The 14,085-nt window shown below is 36.2% G+C and overlaps 1 protein-coding gene across 4 annotated transcripts in view; it reads right to left on the reverse strand.

The window, feature by feature from the left end:
- Positions 1 to 14,085, reverse strand: part of PTPN12 (protein tyrosine phosphatase, non-receptor type 12) — a 106,852-nt gene that overhangs the window by 35,846 nt on the left and 56,921 nt on the right. For all 4 annotated transcript variants that reach the window (XM_011985455.1, XM_011985457.1, XM_011985458.1 and 1 more), the window contains 3 exons: positions 11,267 to 11,326; positions 8,343 to 8,485; positions 1,782 to 1,848 (listed from right to left, as the gene is read on the reverse strand). In XM_011985455.1, the coding sequence (XP_011840845.1) occupies positions 1,782 to 1,848; positions 8,343 to 8,485; positions 11,267 to 11,326 (270 nt within the window). The remainder of the gene's footprint in view (positions 1 to 1,781; positions 1,849 to 8,342; positions 8,486 to 11,266; positions 11,327 to 14,085) is intronic.

Below are 14,085 nucleotides of genomic sequence, written 5' to 3' on the forward strand. Positions count from 1 at the left end.
AATTTTTGTATTTTTAGTAGAGATGGGGTTTCACCATGTTGGCCAGGCTGGTCTCAAACTCCTGACCTCAGGTGATCCGCCCACCTCGGCCTCCGAAAGTGCTGGGATTATGGCATAAGCCATGGCACCTGGCCAAAATACACAACTTTTAAAATGACCAGATATTTGTTTTGTTTGCTAGCATGCATTTACGTGTCCCTTCCCATTCCAATTTTAATCTTTGATTTTTATGTTAAAATGCGATAGAATTTCAGTTAAATTTTGTTCACTTAAGCATTTTCATTTGAGAATTAGATGATTATAGTTTTTGAGGAAAAAATATTTAACCCCAGAGGGCATTTTAAGGAACTGTTTAACATGTAAATATTTCCTTGTAACAATAAAAAATGGAGAGATGGCAGGGAAAAAAGAGAAATAAGGGGAAGAAGGAAGAAAAAGAAAAAAGAAACATTTTATTAATTCTACTTTGTACAAGACAAAGATGAACAATTCATGGAAACTATAAAGCTATATTAAAGGCGTCTCTCTAGAAGTGAACACATTATGGAACCAGCAAAATAATCAAATGTGTACATAATGAAGAGACTTGTTTTTCAAATCTATCATGAACGCTGTATCTTATTTATCTCTGTATCATCCACAGTATCAAACACTATTTCTTGGAAAAAGCAGTAGTAAGAAAACAATCACAACAGCAACAGTAATCAACACTAACAATAAACTGAGTACTTACTATTTACCACACATAGTTCTGAAGAACTTCATAAAAGTTAATTTATTTAATTCTTATGCATTACTACTATGACCCCTATTTTCTGATGAAGAAATAGAGACAGTATGGGATTAGTATTTTGACCAAGATCCCACAGCTAGTAAATGAGAAAGCCAGAATTATAATCTGGGCAGTTTGGCTAAAGTCAGCATTCACAGACTACAATACTATAACGTCTCCAGAAGGCATAAACACGTACTGAATGAAATACACTTATAACTAGAATAAATATAAAAGGCAATGGGCCGGGCGCGGTGGCTCACGCCTGTAATCCCAGCACTTTGAAAGGCTGAGGTGAGTGGATCACCTAAGGTCAGGAGTTCGAGATCAGCCTGGCCAACATGGTGAAACTCTGTATCAAAAATATAAGACATTAGCTGGGTGTAATGGCAGGCACCTATAATCCCAGCTACTAGGGAGGCTGAAGCAGGAGAATCGCTTCAACCCAGGAGGCGGAGGCTGCAGTGAGCTGAGATCGCGCCATTGCACTCCAGTCTGGGCAATAAGAGTGAAACTCCATCTCAAAAAAAAAAACCAAAAAAAAAAAGGAAGAAAAAAAGGCAATGAAAATTCAGTATTGGAAAGGTCAGTAACAGTTTATATCCTAATGCAAGTATTCACTCACCTAGGACACTCTTACACTGTTGACCAATGCATCACATCAAGGCAATATGCAGCAATTATACCTTTTTTCTATCTTTATTTCTTTTTTAAAATCATTTTTATTTTTAAATTATTTTTAGAGATGGAGGTCTCCCTATGTTGCCCAGGCTGGTCTCGAGCTGCTGGGCTCAAGCGATCCTCCCGCCTTGGCCTCCCAAAGTGCTGGGATTACAGGCATAAGCCATCGTGCCTGGACTTCACTGCCTTTATTTCTTACTTAATAAAATTACTTTGGAAAAAATAACATGTATAATAAAATACGCACTATAATTTACTACAATTAATAATTAAGTTTGAAAATCGTAATAGATAAATTGGACATAATGCTACAAAAAAGTATTCTTACCCCAGCTTTTAGTAAATTCCACGTATAATCTATGGCACAAATGGCACCTGTTCTTCCACAGCCTGCACTAAGGATATAAAGTTTGAAAAAAAAATTGATTTTGTGATAAAACAACTATAAAATAAATATGGATGGACATGTTAACATTCAGAAACGAAAAGAAATTTGACAAAATTCTACTTAGTAAACAAAATACAACTTACAGTGTGTTCACGGCAACATTGGTAACATAGAATACGTATACATACACACTATGATTTTTCCTATACGTACATGCCTATGATAAAGTTTAATTTATAAATCAGGCACAACAAGAGATTAACAACAATAACTAATAATACATTAGAACAATTATAACAATCTACCACTACTCACTACCTCACTACTCTTGAGGTTTGGGCCATTATAAGTAAAATAAGGGTTATGTGAACATAAGCACTGGGACACCATGACAGTCCACCTGATAACTGCAGTATCTACTATGTGACTAATGGGCTGGTAGAGTCTACAGTGTGTACACACTGGACCATGGGATGATTCATCTTTCAAGCAGGACATACTTTCCTATGCTTCTCAGAAAGGTACAGCATTTAAAACTTACAAATTGCTTACTTCTGAAATTTTCCATTTGATATTTTTGAACTATGAGTAACTGAAACTGAGGACAGTGAAGTCTTGAATAAGGAGGGCCTATTGTCTATCTTTTAAACATTTCATTTAAGGGGTTGGGCGCAGTGGTTCATGCCTGTTGTCCCAGCATTTGGGAGGCCAAGGCAGAAGGATTGCTTGAGCCTGGGAGGTCGAGCCTGCAGTGAGCCATGATGGCACAAATGCACTCCAGCCTGGGTAACAGAGTGAGACTCCATCTCAAAAAGAAAAACAAAAATTAATTTACGGAACTTCCAAGAGTAAGTGACTCACAGAATAGCTACTAAGTCGTCACTCTGGAAGTCTAATGCTACATCAGAAAACGTGACTAGCTAACAACGTCTTACAGAGACATTTATTCTATGCTCGAGATGGTTCTTGTGGCTGGGTGCAGTGGCTCACACCTGTAATCTCAGCACTTTGGGAGGCTGAGGCCGGTGGATCACTTGAGGTCAGGAGTTTGAGACCACCCTGGCCAACATGGTGAAACCCTATCTCTACTAAAAACACAAAATTAGCTGGGTGTGGTGGCGGACACATGTAATCCCAGCTACTCGGGAGGCTGAGGCAGGAGAATCACTTAAACTGGGGAAGTGGAGGTTGCAGTGACCCAAGATCGTGCCATTACACTCCAGCCTGGGCAGCAACAGCAAAACTCCAACTCAAAAAAAAAAGGCTCTTGTTTTAGAGTACAGGAGGAAACGGTACATCATTTCAATCTATAGAATGTGTAGGAAAGGTGAAGAATGCTATAAGCCCTAGAAAATGGATTGAGCAACAGCACTGATTTCATGAAAAGAACAAGACAATGATATGCTCTCATAACCCAAAAAACTAATGGAAACTGGGGAATGTACAGTAACATACTGTAGATTTTTTTTATTTTAAAACATGATAGGCTGGGTTCAGTGGCTCACGCCTATAATCCCAACACATTGGGAGGCCAGGGAGGGCGGATCACCTGAGGTCAGGAGTTCGAGACAAGCCTAGCCAATGTGGTGAAATCCTGTCTCTACTGAAAATACAAAAAAAATTAGCCGGGCGTGGTGGCGGGCGCCTGTAATCCCAGCTACTTGGGAGGCTGAGGCAGGAGAATCACTTGAACCTGGGAGGTGGAGACTGCAGTGAGCTGAGATCATGCCATTGTACTCCACTTGGGTGACAGAGCAAGACTCCGTCTCAAAAAAAAAAAAAAAGAAAGAAAGAAACAAACACATGACAAAAGTATTTTAAAGTAACTGCTTCTCAACTAGAGAAAGGCTTATGCATCTTAGAATTGAAAATCACTATGAGTAATTATAAGATGTTACTGACATCACCAGAATAATTTTTAGCAAAACAACCCCATAAAGTTGTGTAGCATTTTAATGCATATATTGAAATGTATACCTATCAGTGGTTTGTTAAACATGTAACCTAAAATTCCTGATAAAAGTACACTATAAGCAACCTAAAATGATTTTTAAAACCTCAATAATAAACATCATCAATTATATTAATTTTTAGTTGTTGATACTTGTGAATTCTGTGCATCAAAACATTTACAGAATTTTAGTTGAGTTACTGGGATAAATTATATATATCTAAAATTTGATAGTTAAAAGTATAATATAAAGATACAGATAACCAGATCAATGAAACACCACAGAAAGTTCAGGAACAGATCTGAGTACACATAACATTTCTTACATAACAGTGAATTCTCCAGAGGAGATGAGACCATTCAATAAGTGGCAAAGGAAAAGTTAGCTATCAATGAAGAGCAAAAAATTAAATTCTGATCACATACCTTAACCGTAAAAAAATTCCAGGTGGATAAAAAATATATATATAGGATATAAATCTATTGGATATTTATCCAATAATAAATGTTAAAAAGTAAATCTATGAAAGTACTAAAAACATATGCAAAATATATACACTATTGTGTTAGGGAAAGACTTTCTATGTATAATATCTCAATGGACAAAAACCATTCAAAAATCTGACATGACAAAATGAAACTTATGTATGTCAAACAGGCAGAAGACAGGAAAAACCATGGTACTTACAACATGACTAAAAGTTAATGTCCTCAATATATAAAGAATTTGTATAATTATTAAAAGATGAGGCTGGGCAAAGTGGTTCACGCTTGTAATCCCAGCACTTTGGGAGGCCGAGGCGGGTGGATCACCTGAGGTCAGGAGTTCAAGACCAGCCTGACCAACATGGAGAAACCCCAACTCTACTAAAAATACAAAATTAACTGGGCGTGGTAGTGCATGCCTGTAATCCCTGCTACTCGGGAAGCTGAGGCAGGAGATTTGCTTGAACCCGGGAAGCGGAGGTTGCAGTGAGCCAAGATTGCAGTGAGCCGAGATTGCATCATCGCACTCCAGCCTGGGCGATAGTGCAAGACTCTGTCTCAAAAACAAACAAACAAACAAACAAAAAAACCCCACCAAAACCCTTGTCTGTCACAGAGGCATTTAAAAAGCAAACAAAGGCCAGGTACAGAGGCTCACGCCTGTAATCCCAGCACTTTGGGAGGCGGAGGCGGGCGGATCATGAGGTCAGGAGTTCGAGACCAGTCTGGCCAACATAGTGAAACCCAGTCTCTACTAAAAATACCAAAAATTAGCCAGGTGTGGTGGTGTGTGCCTGTAATCCCAGTAGTCGGGAGGCTGAGGCAGGAGAATCACGTGAACTCGGGAGGAGGAGGTTGCAGTGAGCTGAGATTGCGCCACTGCACTCCAGCCAGGGTGACAACACAAGACTCCATCTCAAAAATAAAATAAAATAAAATAAAAAAATAAAAATGAAAAGAGAACACCCAGTATTGGGAAAGGTACAGGGAAATAGGTACTCTCACATACTGCCAGCGGTAGAATTAAGTAGCATCAATTTTCTGAATAACACATTAAAAAATACTCATTAAAATATTTTAAAAGTTTATATCCTTGACCAAGAAATCTCACTTCTGGATATTTATCCAGTAATAAATTTATCCTAATAATTGCAGATGTGCTCAAAGATTTAACAATAAGATGGCCACTAAAGTAAATTAAAAACAAAAAATAAAGTGGACACTGAGCTTTTACACTGTTGTTTAAAATAGTTGAGGCGGAGGTTGCAGTGAGCCGAGACTGTGCCATTGCATTCCAGCCTAGGCAACAAGAGCAAAACTCCATCAAACAAAACAAAACAATACTGTATGTACACACACACACACTGAAAGGACACATTCTCGAGTTTTAACAATGGTTATATCTCCAGTGGAACTAGTGGAAAGCAAAATAATTTTCTTGCTTTTATGGATGTGTTTTCTAAGTCATTACAGTTAGCATATTGGTTTCATTGTCTAAAAATATTTAATGGTCAATTTATTTTTTGATAAAAAGCCTTCCTATACAAATGGATTTATGATTGAACAGGAAATTATTTTAACTTATAAGAAGTCAAGTGAAAGTAATTTCTTTATCTTTTAATTCTATAATTAAACATATTGTTTATTTTTAACTGGTCAATTCTACTTAATTAAATGGTCAACTAACCACTGAACTAAACACAGAAAAAATTTGTTTTAATGAACCAAGTTGTTAACTGATTCCCACATCTCCACCAGCAAGTTACTTTCCTGGCCCAGGAATAAAAGTAGCCCTTTTACTTCATTAATTATAAGCATTACAATCAAACCAAGTGAATAAGAAAACTATCTTCAGTGCTTTGACTCCACTGAAAAAATATTTTAATTATGTAAATAATAAAAAATAAATCTCTAAGTTTGAAAAATCTCATTTCCTTTTTATAACAAATGTGAATGCAGATAACAAGTACCTTAGAGGAATAAATTGATAGTTGTCTTATGAAATAAGTACTATGACTATAAGGCCTTCAGAAGAATCTAATGTAAACAAAAAATTTAGAGTAGAAAAACTGCCTAAGGATTCAAAAGTAGCTTCTACTATGTAGAAACCCATACTTATATAATGAAATTCCAAAAATTAGGTTTCAAAATATCCTGTATCACCCATATTAAAATGATACCTATATTCTTTTTTTAAAAAAGATAGGGTCTACTATGTCACCCAGGCTGGAGTGCAGTAGAGCAATCATTGCTTACTAAAGCCTCAAGCTTCTGGGCTCAAGCAATCATCCTGCCTCAGCCTCCCAAAGCACTAAGCCACTACACCCGGCCATGACACTTATTGCAAACATTTAGTATTTTCTTGACTAATTCAGTTTTGTGCTTTTCCTTTTAAAGGGGTATTTTCCATTACACTCCTAAATCCATAACACAAATTTAGCTTTGTTTTATGTATTATATATAATGTATACATATATGTGCATACATACTATGTATATTTAGCTTTGTATTACATATTAATGTGTTACCTATGTATTATGTATTTAGCTTTGTATTATTTGTATCATGAGAATGACCAGATGACAGAAATAAGCCAAAAGGTTAGATTAAGAAAAGCTGGTTATCTTAAACTGATTTCTCTTAGCTAAAATATATTATACAATTAACTCCCCTTCTAGAATACAAACTGTCCCCCAAGAATAAACAAATCTCATGTTCATTCCCCCAAAGTCAAAGGCAGAATTTACATGATTTCTTAACACATCCAAATGAGTAATTTTGCAAAACCTAACTGAACTTCAAATATTATTTGAATAAATGAAAATATTTCTATCACATAATTTAAAGTAGGTGCACCTATACTCGTACTTTCACATTCAGAGGTAGCTTAACTAGGTCAGTAATCACTGAATTTTATGTAATGCTTATAATGAAGTAATCTACTATAAAACATAACTTAATAAAAAATGTCTAGTAAATGTGTATCAATCGTTCATATTATTTTACTCTAAGAATGCTGGCTTCCTGCTTTAAATTTTTCAGTAGCTATAAATTATAAAATTTCATGATATGATAGGCAGTGGTGCAAACGTGGAAACTGATGTTCCCCAAGAATAAAAACGGCATTTAGTTTTTCATCAAATCTAAAACACACTTTTTAAACTCAATGTGACAGCTCTGAGATTGGTATGTATCTTACCACCAATGGCTTTTTACAAATGACATTTTCCCCTTATAATTGGCAGTGATTTTTTTACTGTTAATATACATTAATAATTGTGTGTCTTAGAATTGATGATATCTTAGACCAATAAGACCTATGTATATACATCTTACATACATTAAAAAAAGAAAGTCATGTTGCCAGGTGTAGTGGTTCATGCCTGTAAGCCCAAGACTCTGGGAGAGCAAAGCGGGACAATCACTTGAGGACAGTTCGGATCAGCCTGGGCAACAGAGCAAGACCTGGTCTCTTTAAAAAACTTTTTTAATTAAAAAAAAAACTAATTCAGCGTGGTAGCATATGCCTGTAGTCCTAGCTACTTGGGAAGCTGAGGCAGAAGGATCACTTCAGGCCAGGAGATCGAGTTTACAGTAAGCTATGATTGTGCCACTGCACTCCAGACTTGGCATCAGAGTGATATCCTGTTTTTAAAAATCTCATGTCAATGTTTATCAGGAATGAAAATTGCTTGGTCATTGTTTCAGGGAAATTGATTAAAAGAAAATACTACTATAGTGACTTTAAAAAGTAGAGTAAGATGAGGATCCGAGATTATATGCTCTAATCAGAGCATATAAGAAGAGTATGTTCTACAGCTTTCCACCATGTGAATACTATTTTCAAATAGATGATTCTGTGTTTTAATGCAACAATACTCTAAGCGGTCTGTCAACCAAATGAGACCATATCAATTTACAAGGTCCCAAATATTATATCACAGCTAGGAGAAATTCAAGATTACTATCATATTAATGCAGAAATAAAACCTTGTGTAACATCAAACTTAAATAAAACTTGAATAAAAATATTGTATTTATAAACTTGGAACATTCTTTCGTACCTGCAATGAATACAAATAGGAACATCTTCATGTTCTTGATATTTCCTCATTAAGCTTATCATGTCCAGAATAGAATCAAATGATGAAGGAACATCATGGTCTGGCCAGTTCACATAATGAAACTGATACAGCCTACGAGATTCCTTCAAGAAAAACAGAAAGTCAACAATTATGAAAATACTTTACAAAGTTTAAAGCTGCACAGCTCATTTAAACTGCCATTTCTAAGAGATTTGTGTGGCATTTAGCACTGCTTTTAAAAAAGACTCAAATAAATAATAGCTGACACTTACTGTTTACCACGTGCCAAATATCTAAGGGCTTCACATGTAACACTTTAATTTCCATGAGGAAAGTACTGTTAATACCATCCTCATTTTATAACTGAGATATACAGATAAAATAACTTGCCCAAACTTTCATAAGAAGTGACAAATGTGGGCTCTAAACCAGGCAGGTTCTACTTCCAGAGCATGTACTTTAAACATTACACTATATATACTATTTAACTAATCCACACTATTAAATGGATGAGCAATATACCATAAGCACCATGTTAGAGTAGGTTAGAGTAGTATCCATTGTAATCAGAAGACTAACAGAACATTAAACTGAAAAAGAATGGAGACATGAATTTGTCCAATCCCAAACTCACTTGTCTTCTTACAGATTAGTGGTTCTCAATACATGGTCTGGGCACTTCCTCCCCTCAACCCTTTTGAGGGGTCTATGAGTTTTAAATAATTCTCAGAATAATACTACAATTTACTTGCCTTATTCTTTAACAGCCAATACAATATATGCTTATATATTCATGGTTTTAAAAAATTTCTCAGTTTTAATTTCAAATATAGTATATACTGAAAGATATAACCCACAGAAACAAAAACTCTTTGGGATCCTCAACAGCTTTGAAGAATGTAAAGGAGTACTGATGTTAAATGTTTTGAGAATGGTTACTGTAGGCGTTTAACAGAAAGAGCAATACTCAAAATCTAAGCAAACCATACTCCAATTCTACTTTTGCCATTTCCTAAATAACTTCAGGTAAGCTATTTAACTTCTTAAAGCTTCTGTATCTTCATTCTATGTGCAACGGACATAACAGTATCTGGATATTATGCAATTAGGAGAATTCAGATGCCTGATCTACTACAGAAATTCATTAAGGTACTTATTATTATTACTGTAGATTAAAAAATTAGCAACTAGTCCAGACTCAGTGGCTCACACCTGTAATCCCAACACTTTGGATGGTCAACGCAAAAGGCAAGAAGATCAGTTGAGGCCAGGAATTTGACAGCAGCCTGAGCAACACAGCAAGACACCATCTCTATAAACTATAAAAAATTTAGCTGGGTTTGGTGTCTCATGCCTGTAGTCTCAGATACTAGGAAGGCGGAGATGGGAGGACTGCGTGAGCTCAGGAGTTTGAGTACAGCCTGGGCAATATATAGTGAGACCCTGTTGCCAAAGAAAAAAAAAGTCAGGGCGCTGTGGGGGGCCTCAACTGAAAACAATATATATCTCAATGAAGACTTAGCTTTGATAGTGACGTTTCTTTAACAAATTGTAAACTAGTAAAACAGGGTAATAATTATATAAACAATGCAATAATCTGCTTACTGCAATAGAGGAAAAATATTTGCAGCAAAGAAGGCATAACTATTCCAAATTTAATAAATTTAGGGTGTGTTACAATTAATATTACTTTATTATGTAATGTGATAAGCATAAATGTCAAGATACTAAATATCACACTATCATTTTCATCTTCAAAACTAAAATACTAGCAAATTTCATTAACTATGTTAAATAACATAGTATACTATTTATATAGCTTGTTTTTTTAGTAGCTAAAAGTTGATTAGTTTGCAGAGACATAAAAATTAGGTTCACATGCTTTAAAAATAAAAATTGCTGATACTTTTTTTTACTTATAAAAAAACTATAAAGCAGATATAAAGCAAAATAATAATATATATAATATATATTATTTATATTTTGCAGATATAAAGCAAAATAATTTTCTAGCAAACTCATTTTACCAAATAAAACATTTAGGTGTTAGTAAGTATTATATTTTCTATCTTAAAAAATTTTTATTTTATTTTTAGTTTTTAAATTTATTTTATTTTTTTGAGACAGAGTCCTGCTCTGTTGCCCAGGCTGGAGTGCAGTGGCGCCATCTCGGCTCATGGCAACCTCTGTCTCCCAGGCTCAAGCAATTCTCGTGCCCCAGCCTCCCGAATAACTGGGATTATAGGTGTGCACCACCATGCCCAGCTAATTTTAGTATTTTTTAGTAGAGATGGGGCTTCACCGTGTTGGCCAGGCTGGTCTTGAACTACTGGCCTCAAGCAATCTACCTGCCTCAGCCCCCTAAAGTGTTGGGGATTACACACGTGAGCCACCACACCTGGCCTCAACTTTTATTTTGGATAAAGGGGTACATGTGCAGGTTACATGGGTATATTGTATGACACTGAGGTCTGGAATACAAATGATCCTATTACCCAGGGAGTGGGCATACTACCCAATAGGTGGCTTTTCAGCCCATGCTCCCCTCCCTCTCTATATCTTCTCTTTGAAAACCATTCTCTATTCTCAAAACCATTTTTGAGAGTCTCGCTCTGTTGCCCAGGCTGGAGTCCAGTGGCACAATCATGGCTCACTGCAGCCTCAACCTCCCAGGCTCAGCCTTCTGAGTGAGTGGGACTACGGGCACATGCCACCATGCCCAGCTGACTTTTTTCTTTTTGTAGAGACAAGATCTCACTATGTTGTCCAGGCTAGTCTTGAACCCCTGGACTCAAGTCACCCTCCCACTTCAGCCTCCCAAAGTGTTGGGATTACAGGCATGAGTCACTGTACCTGACCTGAAAACTATTCTTAGAGACAGTCTATAAATGGTAAATACCTACATTTTGAAATTCAAGTAAGAGTGTCCTAATGAAGTAGTCTGTTCTCGCTTGTTCATCCTCCTAAATAAAGAGAAACATTTGTAAGTCAGTGAAAACGTTAAAACAAAAAGACACATCAAAACAAATAAAATACTTGTGTCAAAGTCCACAATATAAAATTAACCTTTAAAATTCCAGATGTACCTGATAATTATTTTAAAACTCTAAAAGTCATCAATTTGTAAATGTCTGAAGTGATAGACACACTAATTATCCTGATTTGATCACTCCACATTTTAAATTATACATACATGTACCAAAATCACGTGTACCCCATTAATAAGTATAGATACTATGTGTCAATTAAAAATAACGGCAAGAGGGAAAAAAAAGCTAGTAAGCCATGAAAAGACATGGATGAACCCTAAATGCACATTACTAAGTGAAATAAGCCAATATGAAAAGGCTACATACTGTATCATTCAAACTATATGACTTCTGGGCCAGGCGCGGTGGCTCATGCCTACCTATAATTCCAGCATTTTGAGAGGCCGAGGCAGGTGGATCACTTGAGGTCAGGAGTTTGAGACCAACCTGGCCAACATGGTAAAACCCTATCTCTACGAAAATACAAAACTTAGCTGTGCGTGGTGGCGTGCACCTGTAATCCCAGCTACTCAGGAGGTTGGGACAAGAGAATTGCTTGAACCCAGGAGGCAGAGGTTACAGTGAGCTCAGACAGTGCCACTGCACTCCAGCCTGGGCAACAGAGCGAGACTCCGTCTCAAAACAAACAAACAAACAAAAACAAACTATATGACTTCTTGAAAAGGTAAAACTATGGAGACAGTACAAATAATGACTACCTAGGTTTGGGAAGGGAGTGAGAGGAATGAATGAATAGGTGGAGCACAGGACGTTTAGAGTAATGACACTATTCTGTAAGATACTACAATGGTGGAAACACGTCACCATGTATTTCTTCAAACCCACAGAATGTATAACACCAAGAATGAACCCTAATGTAAACTGTGAACTCTTAGTGATAATGACTTGTCAGTGTAGGTTTGTGAATTGTAACAAAGAGACCACTCTGGAAGGGAATGTTGATAATGAGAGGGCTACATGTGTGGGGACAGGGTGTATATAAGAAATCTCTGTACCTTCCTCTCAATTTTGCTGTGAACCTAAAACTGCTCTAAAAAAAAAAAAAAGTCTTGAAAAAGTTAGGCAGCGGCTCACACTGTAATGCCAGTAGTTTGGGAGGCTGAGGTGGGTGGATCGCTTTAGGGGTTCAAGACCAGCCTGAACAACATGGCAAAATCCTGTCTCCACAAAAAAAATACAAAAACTAGCTGGGCATTGAGGCATAGGCCTGTGGTCTCAGCCACTTGGGAGGCTGAGGTGGGTGGATCACCAAGCCCAGCAGTGAGGCCAAGGCTACAGTGAACTGCAATCACGTTGCTGCACTCCAGTCTGGGTGACACAGTGAGACCTTGTCTCAAAACAAAAAATGACAACACTAAAACAAACAAACAAACAAACAAGCCTTAAAACAAAGTCTCCTATTAGATAAAGTCTCCTAACAGATAGACCCAAACAGTATGTAAGAAAAGTGAATTTGGGAATCATATTACTTACTACACTAAGAAACTAGAAAAAAAAAAGTTCATTAGAAAAACTTGTATAGACAGTAAAGAAAAAAACATCAATTTGCTTTTGTAAGTTTTACTTATACCTAAAAAAAAGTGTCTAAATGAATTACTTAAGCATCTATCACCCAATAAAGTATCTGCAAAGTAGTAACCACTCCCAGAATCATGTAAATATAAATAGAATGTCATTCCTCAGTACCAACCACCATATCCCATCTTCAACCATTTTACCTTTCCAAAACGCATGATTTTCCCTAACATTCAAGTTTCAATTAACTGGATAGCAACTGAAGAAGGAAAAGGGAAGAACACCCCAAATTATTATTATTATTATTATTGTGGTTGATGATAACATAACCACTTTAAAAGGTCTCTCGCTGTGATTTAGTCAAAGTATGAATCTACATCAGTCTATCACTAAGCAAATTATTCTTTTTGCCTTATTGGTTAAAACCACAAATAGTTCAGAACAAGGATTATGAAGAACAATGGTGTATGTTGTTTTATTAATAAAAATAATACTACTATACCTGCTTTAATTTTTAAAATCATAGTAATTTACTTTGAACTTTTCAAATAATATTTGAACTTTTTCAAATATTTCTGTAAAGGACCAGATAGTAAATATTTTTGGCTTTTTGGGCCATAAAGTCTTTGTCTACACAACTTTGCTATTGTGATAGAAAAATTCATAAATTAATGGGCACAGATGTGTTGTAATAAAACTTTATTTACAAAACAGGCAGTGGGCTAGATCTGAGCCATGGGTAATGTGCTGACATCAAGTCTAAGTGGTTACATGTGGCAACATATGATTGAGCTCCTGCTAACCAGTCTTCACCCTTTCACCATGACTTTACCCTTATCCTCATCCCACATCAAGAGAGAGCTCCAGAAAAGACTGTCATTTCTCAGTCTCAAACTCTGACTGCCAAGAAGTCAAATGACTTACTATGAATATTTTTACCAACATGCTATTTATAAATTTGATTTTTGTTTGCAGTTAAGTCAATGATAACAAATCCTGAGTTGTCTGAATCAATTATGAGACAAACAAATTACCTTCCATTCTTAAATCATCAAAGAAAATGTTTCTTCAGCATGGATCAATCCTGATGCTGACAAATTAAACCAGTCACTACTAACAAAATCAAACCAAATCACTTATCTAGAGACCTTTCAAGT

Source organism: Mandrillus leucophaeus, unplaced genomic scaffold (genome assembly GCF_000951045.1).
Source record: "Mandrillus leucophaeus isolate KB7577 unplaced genomic scaffold, Mleu.le_1.0 Scaffold284, whole genome shotgun sequence".
NCBI lineage: Eukaryota > Metazoa > Chordata > Mammalia > Primates > Cercopithecidae > Mandrillus > Mandrillus leucophaeus.